Raw genomic sequence first — 18,598 nt, forward strand, 5'->3', positions numbered from 1 at the left:
CCACTTTCCCGGGACTCTCCGCGGCGGAGGCGTGGCTATAGTCTGAGAGGCGGGACTTCCTGTCCGACTGGGGATGACACGAAGTCCGGAAGTCAGCTCGCAGTCCGGCTCTTATGGTGTGGTCAGGCCTCTAGTTGCTACATTTCTGCCTCGGTCGCGCTTTATTTCCCGCCTGGCGATGGCGACCTACACCTGCAACACCTGCCGGGCGGTGTTGGAAGACGCGGAGGCGCAGCGGGTCCACTACAAGACGGACTGGCACCGCTACAACCTGAGGCGCAAAGTGGCCGGCATGGCCCCCGTCAGCCTCGAGGGCTTCCAGGAGCGGGTGCGGGCACAGCGGGCCCTGGCGGAGCCGGAGAGCAAGGGCGCGGCCACCTACTGCACCGTCTGCAGTAAGAAGTTTGCTTCCTTCAAGGCCTACGAAAACCACCTCAGGTCCCGGCGGCACGTGGAGCTCGAGAAGCAGGCGGTGAGTCGGAAAGTGGCGCTCATGAACGAGAAGAACTTGGAGAAAGGGCTGGGCGTGGACAGTGTGGACAAGGATGCGGTGAACGCGGCCATCCAGCAGGTCATCAAGGCTCAGCCGTCCACGTCTCCCAAGAAGGCGGCGCCAGCTCCCGAGGCGGAGCCCGGGTGTCCCGTGGCCGCCGGGGGACGTGGGACTCAGCCGCGAGACCCGGGCGAGAAACCTCCCCGGCTGCGGTGGTTTGAACGGCAGGCGAAGAAGTTGGCGAAACAGCAGGGGGAGGAAGAGAGTGAAGAAGACCTAGATGGGGACGGTGAGGACCGGCCTAGGGGGCGGGGCGAGGGAGGGGTTGGTCCTCAGGTTTTCAGTTTATCCTTGAGGTTGGAGCGGGGAGGTGTCAGTTTTTAAGTGAAGATGATGAGTGAAGGTGGTTTCCGTGCTTTCTGAACTGACCGGTGTGGCCAGCATCCTTACAGGGCATTTTATCAGTTCAGTCAGTCAGTTGTCAGTTCAGTCGTTCAGTCGTGTCCGACGCTTTGCGACCCCATGGACTGCAGCACGCCAGGCCTCCCTGTCCATCACCAACTCCTGGAGTCTACTCAAACTCATGTCCATCGCATCCGTGATGCATCCAGCCGTCTCATCCTCTGTCGTCCCCTCACTGTTGTATTAAATAGATTCAGATACTGAAACCATAAGATGGGTGGAGGGTAATATTAGTAAATATTTGTAGAATGAATAGATCCTTTCTCTGTTTATTGAATGGGGAGATTTTTAACATATGCAGAGGGGTACACATTACCCTCCACACCTTCTGCTATAGAATGTGTTGTTTCTGTTGGGTGTCTAGTTATGATGGCTTTGCACTTAACTTAGTTTGGTAAAACTGTGCACTGAGAAGTTCAGAATCAGCTAACTAACCTGAAACGGTAGGTTTGAGCCTACAACCTAGGTTCCTTGACTTGGTGAGGTTTTTTTTTTCCCCTTTCTTCCCCTATGGCGTCTCACATCCCACTAGCACTGATTGAAAGTGTTCATATATACCTAGAAAAGGAGCCAAAGCCCCCTTCAAGGGGTTTACTGTGCCCTGAACAAGGAAGACTAAGGCATTCCTTAGCCATGCAGACTGGTGAGTGGTAAATGAATGGCTAACACTGACATCTTCTACTAATTTTGTTTTTGAAATCTCTGGCTTGAAGACTGGGAGGATATTGATTCTGATGAGGACTTGGAATGTGAGGATGCTGAAGCCACGGAGGAGGAGGAGGAGCAGGATGCAGAGGAGGAAGAGGCAGGAGGAAGCACCCCCCTTGGTGCCATCCCCATAACGGACTGCTTGTTTTGTCCACATCACTCAAGCTCCCTCACAAAAAATGTGGCTCATATGACCAAAGTCCACAGCTTCTTTATTCCTGATGTAGAATATCTTTCAGATCTTAAGGGACTGATTAAATATTTGGGTGAGTATAATGTTCTTTTCTTTTTTAATGATGAAACCCTGCATTATTGGGGGGCATTGACTTTGTGTTTCTCACCAGTCTTGGATTGAATGACCTGCTGATTTTGTGAAAATAAAAAAACTTGGTGCCTGTTTTTTGAATTGTGATGAGATAGATGATGAGATATAATCTGGCTCCAAAAAGCTGCTTTCATGTCTTTTTCTCAACTTTTTTTCCAGGAGAGAAAGTTGGTGTTGGGAAGATTTGCTTGTGGTGCAACGAGAGAGGGAAGTCCTTCTACTCCACGGAGGCGGTACAGGCGCACATGAGTGACCGGAGTCACTGTAAGCTCTTCACAGATGGGGACGCTCTTTTGGAATTTGCGGACTTCTATGATTTTAGGTCAGTCTGGTTTGTAACATGGAGCAAAGCAAACTCATCATATTTGCACTGGCTTCATCTGTGCCCCTCCCTGGTAACTGGCTCTGTCGGATATCCTATTCTTAATACCTCTTAGAACACTTTTATAAGGTGGTTATTTCCTGTCATTTTGTAAATGAGAAACTGGGTATCACAGAGTTAAACACACATATCTGACAGACGATCTCGGGCCCAAACTGTTAAGTTTGTCTGGTTTGAAAACTTGTTTTTGTTGGTTGTGGTGTCAACGGTCCGAAGTTCAGTCTTGCCTGAGTGGTTGGTTCTTAGTGTCAGTGTGCCTATGACCTAGCACAAGTGTGCTTTGCAAGCAGGTGTGTGTCATGACCATGCCAGGAGTGCAGAGTCCACCTGATACAGGTGTTCAGAAACGCCCTGGTCTTCTAAGTTGTCCTTTTGCATTTTCCTTCTGATTTCTCATTTCTCACTTGTCCTGACAGGTTTTCATTATAGCCACTTTGGTGGCTGTGTAGGGGTAAAAGTGGTGGCTGTGTAGGGATATCCATTGTGGTTTTGATGTGCATTTCCCTGAGAACTAATGCAGTTGAGAACCTTTTACTGTATGTTAACTGGGTATCTTAACCACTTGGATATCTCTTGTGAAGTGTCCGATCTGGTGTTTTGTCCATTCCTGTCAACTTATCTGCCTTACTGTTAACATTTTAGTGTGAGTTTCTCCAATTATTTTCCGTGTGTATTTGTGAAAGACAGATTCTTCTAGAACTACAGTGTCTTAATTTGCTAGTTTCTGGATGTACTCATGTTACTCTTTGGGGTAATTAATTAAATTAAAAAATTTAAAAATCCGGTTCTTCAGTTGCACCACCCTCATTTCAAGACCTATGCTTAAAAGCAGATGTGCTTTGAAAGTAGCCACTATACTGGACACGCAGACTGAAGATCTGTATCATCACAGAGTTTTCCTGGACTGCGCTGTTCTAGAACTTGTTTCTGTAAGGATTTAAATTGAGAGCTGCATCTCCCACTGTACAGTCTCCTCCTCTTCCCCTGTTTGCCAGCCCTCCTTGAGAGAAACAACACAGGTGAAAGAGTTGTTGTAGGTTATTTGCTCACTGTTTTTAAGAATAATTTTAGGTTCTCAGCAAAACTGGACAGAAGGTATAGCAGTTTCTTATGTACTCCGTACTCCACAAGTGCATAGCCTCCCTCATTATCAGCCTCCCCTAGTGGCACATATTGTTGCATTTGATGAACCAAGTTGACCCACCAGTTATCATTCAAAGTCCATAGTTTAGTGTTCACTCTTGGTGTTGTCTACTCTGTGAGTATGGACAGATGTCCATATAGTGACATGTATCTACCATTAGAGTAGTTTCATTTGCTTATAGATCCTCTGTGTTCTGCCTGTTCATCATTCTCCTTCACCTGACCCCTAGAAAACAGTGATACTTAATGTCTCCATATTTTTGCCTTTTCCAGAATATTGTATGGTTAGAATCATACAGTATGTAGCCTTTTCAGGCTTCTTTCACAGTAACATACTTTTAAGGTTCTTCCGTGTCTTTTCATGGCCTGCTAGCTCTTTTTTTTTTTTTTTTTTGGTGTAATCCAAAACTATTCCCTTGCATGGATGTACCACAGTTTGTTTATCTAGTCGCCTATTGAAGTCCATGTTGGTTTCTTCCAAGTTGTAGGAATTTGGATAAATCTTCTGTAATCCACTTGCAGGTGTTCGTATAGACAGAAGTTTTTGACTCCTTAGGGTAAATCCAAGCAGCAGGCTGGGTCTTATGGTAAAAGTATGTTTGATTTTGCAAGAAGTGGCCAGCTCTTCCAAGGTGGCTGTGCCCTCCTGTATCCCTGCTGGCAACGAAGGATTCCTACTGCCCAGACCCTCCCCAGCATTAGATGTTACGGGTCTGGGCCATTCTGATAGGTGTGTAGTGGTATCTCTGTTTTAATTTCCATTTTTCTGATGACATATGCTGTGGGGCATGTTTTTTATATGCTTATTTGCCATGTGTTTCTTCTTAGTGAGGAGTTTGTTGAGGTCTTTGGCCCATTTTTGGCCAAATGGGTTATTTTCTTACTGTTGAATTTTAGAGTTCTTTTTACATTTGGATAACAGTCCTTTATCAGATGTGTCTTCTGTCAATACTTTTTCCAAGTCTTCGTCTTGTATTTTAATTCTCTTGATACTGTTTTTCACAGAACAGAAGTTTTTAATTTGAATGAAGTTTAGCTGATCAGTTCTTTCTTTCATGAACTGTGCGTTTTGTGTCATGCCTAAAAAGTCATCACCAAACCCTAAGTCATCCAGGTTTTCTCCTATATTATCTTCTAGGATTTTTTATAGTTTTGTATTTTACATTTAGGTCTGGGATCCAATTTGAGTTCATAGGCTATTTGCTTACTTTACTAAAGAGAAAATGTTGCTGCTGCTGCTGCTGCTAAGTCGCTTTAGTCATGTCCGACTCTGTGTGACGCCATAGACGGCAGCCCACCAGGCTCCCCCATTCCTGGGATTCTCCAGACAAGAACACTGGAGTGTGTTGCCATTTCCTTCTCCAATGCATGAAAGTGAAAAGTGAAAGTGAAGTCGCTCAGTTGTGTCTGACTCCTAGCGACCCCATGGACTGCAGCCTACCAGGCTCCTCCGTCCATGGGATTTTCCAGGCAAGAGTACTAGAGTGGGGTGCCATCGCCTTCTCCGAAAGAGAAAATGCTAGCAAGTTGTTTCCTCTCCAGAAGCTTTCAGTATAGTCCCTGTAGACGTTAACCCTCGCCTGCCACCCCTTTAGTGATCTAGTAGGTTGGCAGTATGTTAATGAGATTTGGGGTCTTGGTCTGTGTGTTGATGGCATTCCATGGTTCCAGGAGTAGCTACCCAGATCACAAAGAAGGCGAGGACCATGATGAGACTGAGGAGCTGCCCTCAGAAAAGACCCTGGATTATGACGATGAAACTATGGAGCTGATTCTCCCTTCTGGTAAGTGCATTTGTCCAGAATACGTAGCTTCACGCCATTGAGATTATTGGAGAAGCATGTTCCCATCACTTCCCTTCCACGCTGTGGGGAGAGAACCTACAGCTTCAAGTGTGTGTTTATGTTCCTGTGGACAAGGTCAACTCTGAAGCGCGCCCCATAGCTCTGATTTAGCTGTTTTGTTTAAGTTGCATCAGTGTTTTCCTCACTTTGTTGTGATTTTTAATGCTTTAATCGGCCATTTCCTTTTGTGTTCTGTTTATTATCTAGCTTTCTGGCCCCTCTGGATTTTTCTTGTTAAACTTGACTTTGCCCTTACTCCTTGAATTAATTCCTGTTTCCATGGTTGTTCAGACTGTATGTGTTAGTCTGGCATGGTTGGATATGATTGACAGCACCTAGGCTTCCTGTTCATATTCTGGGTGCAGGGAAAGACTTGGAGTTTGAATTCTGCCTTCTCCTTTGGGGAACAGGATTCATAATGGTAGAATTTTGTCCCAGATATGAAAAGAAGAAGGAAAGCTACGACTATAAGTGTGAAATATTGTTTATAGTGTTATGCTTAGCTGATAGGAATGGGAGCAGCTAGAGAATATACATTTTAGAAGGACAAGGAATGGAATGATAAGATAATAAGGTTCTAATAATATTTTTACTGAGAAGTTAGCATATTCAGGCAGATACATTATTTTCTCTTTAGATCAAGTCTGAGTTAGATTCTGTTGTCCGTATTTGACATAAGCCACCTGAAGCTTAGACAGGATGAGTAATTTGCCTAAGATCATGGACCTCGTCAGTGAAGAGCCCATTCCACCTTTCCTCCACTGCCTGGGAGATTTGCTGTAATGGGGGGGCAGGGGCAGTCATGCTGCCAGTGGATACACGTCTGCCATGAAGGAATCACCTTGTGCTGTTTGCTCTCCACATGGAATATTGCTGTTTAGGTACAGACAGCCCTGCTTAACCTGGAATAATAACCTTCTAAGGTGAAGGGCAGCTTTATGCAGTGACAGTTGGAGGAAAGTGCCGGCAGAACCTGTCTTGAGGATATATCTCCTCTACAGTGATAAAGCTATAATGCAGCAGAATATTGTGGCCCGTGCAACACACAGTAGCAAAACAGGCGTAAGTGTATCACAAGGGACCTAATCTCCTCTTCCCCTGGTGAAAATACTAATGCAGAACCTCAGAAATAAGTTTGATAACTTCTTTTTCAAAAACTATTTGTTGGGCCCTTATTTTATTAGGTTCCCCTTCCTTGCATGCTGAGTCGCTTTAGTCATGTCCAACTCTTTGTGACCCTGTGGAACCCACCAGGGTTTTTTACCACTAGTTCCACCTGGGAGACTAAGATCACAGTGAGAAAGTGAATGAGCTAGTCCCTGCCAGCAGTGTCTGGCTGTAGCAGGATCACGGGACGTGGGCTTCGTTTTGCAGCCCCTTTAGCACTTTTCATGACAAAAGTCTGTTCAACAGTGAGCATATCCTTTTTAAGATATATAGCCTATTTTAAGAGAAATTTTCACCTGGACTTAAAATTTCAGAAGCTTAAAGACTCCTTAGCTATCTAGACAACACATTGCCCGGAGTGATCCAGGCTCCTTAGGTTCGCCAAAGCCAAAACTGGGTGTCTTCTCAGGATCCTTTATTCCTCTCCTAAATCCAGATGGTAACTAATTGCAGTTCCTAATTAGTTAGGAATTTGGCTTTTGAGTATTTTTTCTTTTTTTTTCCTCCTTATCCATTTGTGTTACCATGAAAGCTTCCTCTCTGGCCTTCTCCAGTGTGATTTCCACTTGGCCACCAGAACATTCTTTCTGAAACAAACTCCATTCTTTCTATTTCCTTTTCCCTCTGGAATTCCCAGGGGAAGCCCTGGCCTTCAGGGTCACTTTGTCACCCAGTGTCTTTGTGTGCTTCCTTTTCCTGCCCACGTGAAGTTTCCCTCCTCTAGGCCTTTGTGCATGCGCTGCCTGTCTTCCTCTGATACTCAAGTTGGGTTCCTTGCTCCAAGCGGCTGAGCTGAGCTCCCGCCCTGGGTGAGGAGAGTCTCCTCTGCTCCCGGGACACTCGCACGGCCCTCACGACGGGTCTCTTCTTCTTGGCACTTGTTGACTCGCTTGCCTTCTGTCCCTGTTACTGTGAGGACCAAACTGGCTTCTTTCATCTCAGCACAGTGCCTCAGACACACGGGAGCCACGTAAACGTCTGTTGACTGAGTGACTGGAAAGTTGGAGGTGACTTAAAAGCAAGGTGACTTCCCTGGGCCTGCCACAGGGCAGATAAAGAGAGCTGAAGGAGCCATCCTGGGCTCCAGTGTGGCCTCAGGGACCACACATCATATTTGCCTACAGCCCCAGGTGGCAGATTGCTCTGCTTGTTCTTCACACAATCAAAGAAGAAAGGGCCATGAGATTAACTTGTAGGTCCAGTTTCTTGGGTTTTATTTATTTTTAAAGATGTTTTTTATGTGGACTTTTTTTTTTTTTTAAGAAATCTTTATTGAATTTGTTACAGCATTGCTTCTGTTTTATGGTTTGGCTCTGGGGCAAGTGGTATCTTAGCTTCCTAACTGGGGATCGAACCCACACCCGCTGCCTTGGAAGGCAAAGTCTTAACCGCTGGACTGCCAGAGGAGTCCTATTCTTGCATTTTTAAAACATGAACTTCCTTACTGACAGCTGCCTGTCCACATACCGAGTCATGCTGTTTTAAAGTGTCGGATGCTCTTGAGGGAGGCTTGGCGGTAGTGAGTGACACTTGTGGTCCTTGAGTACTGGGCAGTTCTGTACCATTATACAGCCTCAGGAGAGACCTAACCGACTGCCAGGTACTGCCCCAACCTGGGGTGACTAGGCTCTGCACATCTCTTCCTGTACGTACATTTTCCTGGGGAAAGGCCATAATGGCATCAAGTAACCTGTGTGGCTACACAGATTTTTTTGACCACGTGGATAAGTGTATTCCTTTCACCCCCTGGGGAGAGTCTGTATGTAGTGTCTAAAAAGCGTGTGTGACCTGGAGCCAGAAAAGGAACCGTCTACATACACATCATTCATTGCCTTCCTGGGTCTTCTTCACAGATGACTGACTTCTGAAACCTTATAATAGAATTCATTTAAATAGTAATAGTACATGGCTTTCTTAGTGAACCAGAAACTAGCAATATTCTGAAATTTTTTCCAGCTCTACAGTTACGTATACTTTTACTATCTCATGTTAAAAACCAGTCATCCTCTGGTCAGTCAGTCTTCGTTTTAATGAGATATGACAGTTTATTGTCCATTGGTTTTCTCCCTCAATACTGCTTTGGGTTTTTTTAATGAACCAAGGAAATAGGAACTCTCAAATAAACACCATTTAGACGTGTGGTGGTATTATGGCAGTATATTCAATCACCTGGTTATTTCTTTGAACAAATTCACCATTCAGAAACCTCTGATTATGCTCAGTTATATTTATATGACTGGGTCAGTGTGGACGTTAGCATGAAGCTGATTTCTAGGATTCTAATGTGGAGAGCATAGTGATATTTAATCAACTACCCTTAGTAGAGTCTGCATAAAACTGGTTTCAAAAGTAGCAAGTAGTTGGGATTCCTTGATTGTAGTTGCTTCAGGTCAAGTTCAGGTCAGTCGCTCAGTCATGTCTGACTCTTTGGGACCCCATGACTGCAGCACACCAGGCCTCCCTGTCCATCACCAAATCTTGGAGCTTGCTTAAACTCATGTCCATTGAGTTGGTGATGCCGTACAACCATCTCATCCTCTGTCATCCCCTTCTCCTGCCTTCAGTATTTCCCAGCATCAGGGTCTTTTCTAAGGAATCAGTTCTTTGCATCAGTTGGCCAAAGTGTTGGAGTTTCAGCTTCAGCATCAGTCTTTCCAGTGAATATTCAGGACTGATCTCCTTTAGGATGGACTGGTTGGATCTCCTTGCAGTCCAAGGGACTCTCAAGAGTCTTCAACACCACAGTTCAAAAGCATTAATTCTTTGGCGCTCAGCTTTCTTTATAGTCCAACTCTCACATCTCCATACATGACTGCTGGAAAAACCATAGCTTTGACTAGATGGACTTTTGTTGGCAAAGGAATATCTCTGCTTTTCAGTATGCTGTCTAGGTTTGTCATAGCTTTTTTCCCCAGAAGCAAGCATCTTTTAATTTTATGGCTGCAGTCACCATCTGCAGTGATTTTGAAGCCCAAGAAGATAAAAGTCTGTCACTGTTTCCAGTGTTTCCCCATCTATTTGCCATGAAGTGATGAGACCAGATGCTGTGATCTTGATGGTCTCAGAGACAGTGACATAGAGCTCCAGTAGAGGGTGCTGTGAGCATTCGTATCCAAGACTGGTCGGCTCTTCAATTCCTGTGGAGCAGGTTGGTGTGAGGACACCTCCAGTTAGTTGCTGACTAGCCAGAAGAATCTGCCACTGGATCCACAAGAGATACATAATCAATCTTAGGGAAATTACTCTTAGAGATACTTTGTCACTGTCTAATGTCAAATGTTAGGCTCTTTGTTAAGTAGGAGTAGACAGTCTTTTTCATTTTAATTGAAGTATAGTTGATGTATGCTGTTGTGTGAGTTTCTGGTGTATAGCAAAATGATTCTACATTTTACGTAAATATGTGTATATGTGTTCTTTTTCATTATAGTTTATTACAGGATATTGAATATAGTTTGCTGTGCTGTGTGTAGGACATTGTTGTTTATCTGTTTTATACATAGTGGTTTATATCTGCTACTGCAGTTACAAAGCCCTAATTTCTCCTTCCCTGACCCCCTTTCCTCTTCGGGAACCATAAGCTTGTTTTCTGTGTCTGTGAGTCTGCTCTGTTTTATTAAGTTCATTTGTATCATGTTTTAGATCAGGAGTGGACAGTCTTGTAGGCAGTTATTACTGTGGCAGAAGATAGATGGACAGGTGGTAGCTTCAGCCTGACTCAGACACTTCCCATCTGTTACTTGTGGACAGGCACGCTGTGTTCCGGTGCGAAGCTGAGCTGTTCTCAGCGCCTGTGCTCGGTGCTTACTGCCAGGCGCTCCTGTCATTGCCACAGGACAAGGGTGGCTCTAAGCAGCGCTTGCAGTTCTCCTGCCAGGTGTCAGGAACCTTGGCAGTGATTCATGAACCGTCTTCAAACATGTCTTAAAACGCAGCCTTCAAGAGTACATATTTCTAAGTGCTGCTTACAAATGTAAATAAATCAGTTTAGTAAGATGCTAATGAGCAGCATTATCATTTAATGATTCTGAGGAAGTCATTGTTGCAAACCCAGAGCATCCTGAGCTACATTATACGTAGAAAGTCGTCATCAGCACTGCTGGGCTTTCCTGCTCGAGCTTCCGTGTAAGTGTGAGCCTTCTCCATCGCTGTCTCACTTGTTTCTGGTGGTCTGGGAGCTTTGTTAATTCTTCCCCCGCCAGAACAATCGGGTCCAGGGAGACATTTTTCATTCATGTTAGTATCCAGAGACCACAGCATCATGGAATTGAAAATTTCTCTTTTTGTTGTCTCCTGAGTCTGGTCACAAATCAATCACCTGGAAGTAATCACTTATTCATACCTGTGTAGGGAGCAAAATGTTGCGCAGGTAGCTTGTCAAGTACCGGGTGTTCACACAGAATAACCTGATAGAGTTTTTTCTAGTAGGTTAAAAATCTAGAGTCTAAAAGCAAATATAGCCATCTATAATAGTTATAGTATTCTGTTCATGGTCTTTCTACCCAAAAAGCTGTCAACATTTAGAAAGCAGTAGGTCGGGGTTTCTCCACTTCAGCACTGTGAACCTTTTGGGCCAGATAATTCTTCGTTGAGGGTCTGTCCTACGCATTGTATGGTGTTTAGCCAAATCCCTGGCCTCGACCCACTAGGTATCAGGAGCTTCCCTCTACCTATGACAACCAGCAGTGACTCCAGTCACTGCCATGTGTCCCCCCTGTTTGAGAAGCACCGCATTAGGGAATGTTAGCAAAGGGAAAGTGGATTGGCTTTTCTTCTAAACCCAGACTGTGGCTTGTAGAACTAAACATCAGGCCAGGATTGGTGCTTAATCTTTTTAAAGAAAGTTAAAATTCCTTTTCTCCTAGGATCCTGTTATCTGTATTAGTAGGGACGGCCGTGTGAATTTCTGTGGAGGCATATTGGAAGTACGGATGCTGCATTTTTCACTTGACAGTGACTTGTCATTATCCCTGTTTTGCAATGTCTCTACTGTTTTTTTTTTCTCCTTTAGCCATAGACTTAATTGGTTGAATATTTGCAACAATCATTCTATGAAAAACTGAAGTTGCTCAGTTGTGTCCGACTCTCTGCGATTCCATGGACTGTAGCCTACCAGGCTCCTCAGTCCATGGAATTTTTCTATACACAAGTTTTAATTTCTTAACAAAACTCTTTATTCCATGTTGCTAGGTCACTTCACTCTCTGTTTTATGCCACATTTCCATCAAGGAGTATTTCCCCAAATCACAGTCTGCCTGGTTGTGTGTTGTTGTTTAGCTGCTAAGTTGTGTGCGACTCTTTGCAGTGCCATGGACTGCTCTGTCCATGAGACTTCCCAGGCAAGAGTACTGGAGTGAGTTGCCATTTCCTTCTCCAGGGTTTTGTTTCTTTAATATTTATTTACTCATTGATTTGGCTACACCAGGTCTTAGTTGCAAACTCGGGATCTTTAGTTGTGGCGTGTGAACTCTTAGCTGCAGCACGTGGGATCTAGATCCCTGCCCAGGGATCAAACCTGGGCCTTCTTCTTTGGGAGCACAGAGTCTTAGCCACTGGACCACCAGGGATGTACCTCAGTGTCTCTGCTCGGGTTTGCCTTCTTTCCCTCATTGGTTAACATACAGCTTCATCTTTCTTCAGCTGGTAGAACAGTGTTTTTTTTCTGGCACATGTGTTTTCCAGCTAGATTAACATGAAAAGTGATTTGGAAAGCCCTTGCTTTATAACTCTGCTTTGAAAAATGATCCAACTCCGTGCTTCAGTACTGTTCTTTTGAAAACCAGGTGCCAGGGTGGGTCATCGCTCCTTGATGAGATACTACAAGCAGCGGTTTGGCTTGTCGAGAGCTGTGGCGGTTGCTAAGAATCAGAAGGCTGTGGGCCGGGTCCTGCAGCAGTACAGAGCCCTGGGATGGACTGGCAGCACAGGTACGCCCGTGGGGACCTCCTGGGCCAGCCCAGGAACTTGGGTTACACAAAGGGGCTCACGCGATGTGGTTCTCTTCACTCTCTCCTTATGGGTCCTCTCTGGGGGAAACTTAGCTTCTTGGTCTGTGACCACTTGAGACATATATGGCGATAAACCCAAAGCTCCGTGACTTAAAAATTTCATATTCCTCAGCACAGTAGCTTTTAAAAACTGCCTATAAAGCATTAAGTTTTTTAGGAGGTATAATTGCAAAAGTAATTGCTTAGTAATCATCAAAGGTTGAAATTCTGGAGGTTATACAGAGGACTTAAATAATGTCCTTGAGGCAACATAGTTTGAGCTGTGGAGTCAAACATGACTTACCTGATATTCTTATACGTTCTTATACAAAGAGTCTGAGTAATTTAATTAATCGAGGCCTCTGTTTCTCACTGATAAAATGGAGGTGGTATTAATAATATCTGCTTACAGAGTCGTGCGGGTTGGATGTCATAAAGCATGTGTGACATAGTACATGCACATAATAAGGGCCAGCTATCGTCCTTCGTTTTGAAATTTGTCTTTAGAAAGCTTTGTAAGGCTCAGAGGGCTAGAGCATGCGACTGAAATTGTTCAGCTTTGAAATATCATCAGTATGAAATTATTTAAATCTATTCTGATGTCTGCTGAGTGCAGCTCGTTATGCTTGGATCTTCAAGGAGAACGTCAGTCCACTGAAGTCAGGAGTGGGGAGAGGTGCTTTCCGATGGCCTGGAAGGCGTCGAAACCGAAATCCATCATCAAGGCCTCTGTGTTTATATATGCACGTGGATTCCCTCGCTGGGACCCCCTGGGAGCTGTGAGGCCACTTAAATTAGTGGACAGACTTCCTGTTAGTCTTGTCAGGAATTCTTGTCTGACTTGGTTTATAGTCTGCCTTTCTCCGTGCCTTTGGTCAGTGGTCTTCACCTTTTGGGCTTCTAGACCTTTTCAGATGATGAAAACTGAAGAGGCATGTATATAGAGAGCAGTCCTGGTGCACAGTGGCAGGCGCACGGAACCCCCCAGGGCTCGTTGGATAGAGGCATCAGATAATAACTCCTGTTTAAATATTAGAGCCCGCTTAACCAAAACCAGCTTTGATTCTCTGCCAAGTTGGGTTTTCTCTGATCGCAGCTCACTGTCCTTTGCTTCATTCTCACCCCCTTCCCAACCCCAGGAGCAGCTCTGGTGCGCCAGCGGGACATGCAGTATGTCCAGAGGATGAAGTCGAAGTGGATGCTGAAGATGGGGATGAAGAACAACGCCACCCGGCAGATGCACTTCCGGCCCCAGGTGCTGTTCTGATCGGCCAGGGGCTGGGACGACGCCCTCCCGCGCCACTTGCCCTGTACTTCCTCTGTCCTGACCTGATAATAAAAGCCAGGATCAAATTGGCTCTCCTGTGTCGTTTTTTGACAGGGTTGAGGGGTCATCTTTTTACCCAGTGAGTACTGTCTCTGCTGGACTCAGGCCCTGCCCTGCTTCCGAGAGGTGCTGTGTAGTGTCAGCTTGGAGCTGATTTAGGGCTGTCAGAGTAGCGTGGGGGACTCAGGAGTGACTTGTCTGCTCTGAGCCTGGCTTAACGTTCAGAGGAACACCTTGCTGTGCCCTGGAGCCGCGATCCGCATTAGGTGCTTTGAAGCTTCTGGGGGAGCAGAGTGGAGTGTCCCTCATTGGAATGTACTGTGGCTCCCGAGATGGCGACGATCTCTGGGCACTTTCATTAAATCCAAGCAGAGTAAAAAAGCATGTCGATGGCTGGCCGTAAGAAAGAATCCACCTTCGATACAGGAGACACAAGAAACGCAGGTTTGACCCCTGGGTCCGGAATTTCCCCTCGAGTAGGAAATGGCAACCCACACCAGTATTCTAACCTAGAGAATCCCGCAGACAGAGGAGCCTCGTGGGGTTCAGTCCCAGTTCTTTTTACATTATTATTTATTTTTGGCGGTATCAGCTCGTAGTTGCAGCGTGCAGGATCCTCATTGTGTCATGAGGGGGCTCGTGTTGCCGCGCACGGGCTCTGGAGCTCTCGAACTTCTGTAGTTGTAGTGCACGGGCTGAGCTGCCCTACAACATGTGGGATCTTAGTTCCCCAAGCAGGGATCGAACCTGAGTCCCCTGCACTGCAAGGTGGATTCCCAACCACCAGATCACGAGGGAAGAAGTCCCTCTTTCTAACTGTGAGCCAGTGCTCCCTTTCGAGTAGGAGGAAAATAACTGTAAAATGTTGAGTTTTCATTTTAGAAACAAAAGCGGTCTCAGGGTTCAATCTCTGAAGAGATGCTCAGTATAGGTAGTTTAGGGAAAAGGCCATGGTCTGTTGGAAATGAAAGTAAACGTGAAGTTCAAATCCACTGAGCTACCTTTCTGACTTTGGAAAGTGACTTGATCTTTAAAATCTGTACAGTGAGGTGTTTATTACCTCCCAGGTGGTTGTGTGATGAATTAAATCAGCAGTGGACCCATCAGTCACTCAGTCCCCAGCACAGACTAAGTGCTTCAAGTTCTCCAGGGTGGAGCAGGGACCCCGCTGAGTAAGGGGGTGTCTGGTCAGTGCAGTGGTCTCCCTGAGGAGTGGGTTCCGAGATGCCCAGAGAGCATACTTACCTTTACCATACATTCACCAGCCCTTGATTGCTATGGAGACACTTATTTTTCTTTAAATCTTGGATGCAGAATTGAATTAATTTTATTTCTTTAGTACAGGGCTCACTATCCAACAGTGGAGGGCTCCCTGGTTTTTTATTCCACCCTGTTTTCTAACATTCTTATCACACAACAATCCTCCATCCGGCTGTGTTTGACATCTTTGAATCTATGTCCTGGGAAATGAGATACTGCTTGGCATGGGGTATGTTTTTAATTTATACTTAATGTGGCCTTCCCAGGTGGCACAGTGGTAAAGAATCCACCTTCGATACAGGAGACACAAGAAACGCAGGTTTGACCCCTGGGTCCGGAATTTCCCCTCGAGTAGGACATGGCAACCCACACCAGTATTCTAACCTAGAGAATCCCACGGACAGAGGAGCCTCGTGGGGTTCAGTCCCTGGAGTCACAGAGTCGGTACATGACATTGTGCTGTATAGCTGTTGTCAGTTTTGTTTTTCTTTCGATACTTTTTTCACTCAGCCTCACAAGCTTAATTCATCCTGTAATTGCTGGGAGGCACCATACTGTGTCCCGCACGCAAAACTTCCTGCCCTTGCAGCTGACACCTCCTGTCTAGCCTCTGGTCCCACATCAGCCCTGCACTGTTGGTGTGCCTCTTTTGTATAGGTGCCCTTTTAATTTTGAGACCTTTTTACCTCTTGAGTGTCGATGAGGACAGTTTGAAATATTTCATTGATTTATTATCTCCTCCCAGGCTCCAAAAGACCGGTTCTGACTTAAGTTTGTGAAGGGATCCACTATACCGCTACCTACATCATGTTAATAACTTTTAAAACTTCAGTTTATGTGCTTTTCTGGAGTAAACTTCTGCTTGGGAATGAAGGCAAAGACGATTTGAACAACTCATGGTTAAATAAAGAACATGAGAAATGAGCTGGTTTGGGAGGGGGCACTTCTCTGTGGTTCAGGAAACTGAGGACATGTAATGAAATTCCCCTGTAATTCTCTCCTTTGATGTGTCTGTCTTTCTCTGGGTGCACTGTGCCCAAGTCTGTCTTGTGTAGTTGGGCTTCCTGGGGCTTCCTGGCCCATTGCCACACAGCAGTTTGCCATCAGTTCTCCCCACTTCAGTCCTTTCAAGGCCACATGTTCTTTACCTGATGTCTTAAGCCAGTCACACTGGAGAAGAGGCAGAACCTGTCAGACTACCAGCTTAGAGTCTAAGGCAAAGCTGCCATCCGTAGCCTCACACTCTTATCATTCTGAATTTGACTACTTAGAATGTATTGTTGACATACTGCTTCCCTTTCTCCAATTATTTGTTCACATTTTAAAAATTAAATATTATCCAAAGTAACTCCAAAGTATATTTTTACTAAATCCAAATTTTTTACTTCATTCTCATCAAGCTTCCTAATAGCGACTATAAGATAGTTGTCTAAACCGACAGCAGATACAAAAGTAATCTTATTAGCGGTTCTGCATCAGGACTGAGTTCGCGCTGGCTGCTGCAGCTGACTGACCGTGACTTGGGTGGACTCTTTCATCCTGGGAGTAACCCCAGGATCAGCTGGTCCTTGAAAGTGGATCTGTCTGACTTTGGTGGAGATAACAAGACTGGGATCAAAAGTGAGAGCCTGTGATCTCGTCCCGTCTCCATGAATTTTACCCAAGTCCCATGCAGCTCTGCTCACGGGTTGGACTGCTCGTTAGTGATGGCACCGTGGGCTCTTCCTGCTTTGTGGACACTGCGTTTGTGTTTTATGGAGTATAAAGTGCTTCACTGTACCCTGTACAAAGTGTAAAGAAACATTTTCTGTTTCTCCACTGTGAGGTGTAGGTAACATTTCTATTTCACACGTGAGAAAATAGATTTAGGGAAGTTTAATAGCTTTGGTAAGAAGACAACAAAAGGAAGCCAGAGATTTCTGGTCCAGTGTTCTTATTTATATATTTATTTGACTGCACCGGTTCTTAGCTGTGGCATGTGGGATTTTTATTGCAGCATGTGGGATCTGGTTACCTGTCCTGTGTGCTGTACTTAGTCGCTCAGTCATGTCCAACTCTTTGTGACCCCATAGACTGTAGCCCGACAGGCTCCTCTGTTCATGGGAATCTCCGGGCAAGAATACTAGAGTGGGTTGGATGCCCTCCTCCAGGGGATCTTCCCTACCCAGGGATTGAACCCAGGTCTCCCTCATTGCAGGAGAATTCTTTACCATCTGAGCCACCTGATTACCTGACCAGGGATCAGACCCCGGTCCCCTGCATTAGAAGCGTGGAGTCTTAGCCACTGGACCACCAGGGAGGCCCCTGTCCAGTGTTCTTAATGTAACATGTTCATAAACAATTTTTAGCAGCTTCTCATGCTGAAGTTCACACTTAGTAGGGCTGTAAACATCTATTCAGGTCCCTTTGATTTATAGCAGGTGTGAAAGAATCTTGTTCTAAATCTGGAAACGTGAAATTTTAACATGTATGTTAATGTCACCTACATGATGCGCACAGAATTAACATAAATGTCACCACATAAAAGAAGATGTCATTTTTTCTTACCTGGAATGTGAACGAATTTGGCCTTCAACCAATTTTGTGTCACTTGTGGACTCTTCATTGCTGTCCTCAGATATTTCAAAACTCTATAGGATTCCATTGGCCATGATTAATTCAGAGTTCACAGTTATTCATTTGTAGAAGACCAGGTAATTGCTGTGTTTCCAACTCAATAGGCAGACATTCTTGCAAGGGAATGGCTTGCAGTCCTAGAGATACTTTAAAAGTGCACTGAAGAGTGAAGTGAAGTGGCTCAGTCGTGTCCGACTCTTTGCGACCCCATGGACTGTAGCCCTCCAGGCTCCTCCATCCATGGGATTCTCCAGGCAAGAATACTGGAGAGGGTTGCCATTTCCTTCTTCAGGGGATCTTCCCAACCCAGGGATCGAACCCAGGTCTCCCACATTGCAGGCAGACGCTTTAACCTCCGAGCCACCAGGCCCTGAAGAGTACCTGTCATTTAATTAGAGTCATTTCTAGCTGGTAAGTGAATTATTTATGCCACTGAAATTGATGGAGATTAGGAAGATTTGATTAGCTTGTTAAATGCTGCAAACATGTCCATGTAGGGATAATAATTTCTTGATTATTTGTAGGGCAGACTGTTCTGTAGATGTGTTCTTCCTTCCTGGGCACTGAGCTTCCCAGCCAGACTATATTTTTCAGCCTCCCTTGTGGCAAGCTGCGGTCACGTGACTAAATTAGGGCCAGTGGCTGTGAGTGGACGTTGGATTCAGTCTAAGTACAGATCATCTCTGACTTGGAGACAAACAGCATTTTCACACTCTGACTCTTTTTTTTTCCCCTCTGTCCACCCGGAGGTGAGCTGTGGGCACTCTCACCTGTGCAGGTGAGGATGACACCCCAGAAGACAGCAGAGCGATCGTGCGGAAGAATCCAGGGTCTCTAAATGACATCCTGGAGTGGAGCTGCCTTGCTGACCCTACGTGGCTGGACTG

General features: G+C 45.3%; 1 protein-coding gene across 2 annotated transcripts; it reads left to right on the forward strand.

Annotated features, from left to right (window-relative positions):
- The first annotated feature begins 7 nt into the window (after positions 1-7).
- On the forward strand, positions 8-13,861 carry ZNF622 (zinc finger protein 622). Of its 2 annotated transcripts, XM_015101338.4 has the most exons (6): positions 8-782; positions 1,669-1,929; positions 2,148-2,310; positions 5,185-5,297; positions 12,305-12,448; positions 13,648-13,861. In XM_015101338.4, the coding sequence occupies exons 1-6, from the start codon at positions 74-76 to the stop codon at positions 13,773-13,775; spliced, it is 1,518 nt and encodes a 505-aa protein (XP_014956824.4). In that variant the 5' UTR covers positions 8-73; the 3' UTR covers positions 13,776-13,861. The 2 variants fall into 2 exon arrangements, with proteins under 2 accessions (XP_014956824.4, XP_060256549.1); XM_060400566.1 differs by having other exon boundaries at positions 12,305-13,861.
- The last annotated feature ends 4,737 nt before the right edge of the window (positions 13,862-18,598 follow it).

Source organism: Ovis aries, chromosome 16, assembly GCF_016772045.2.
Source record: "Ovis aries strain OAR_USU_Benz2616 breed Rambouillet chromosome 16, ARS-UI_Ramb_v3.0, whole genome shotgun sequence".
Lineage (NCBI taxonomy): Eukaryota > Metazoa > Chordata > Mammalia > Artiodactyla > Bovidae > Ovis > Ovis aries.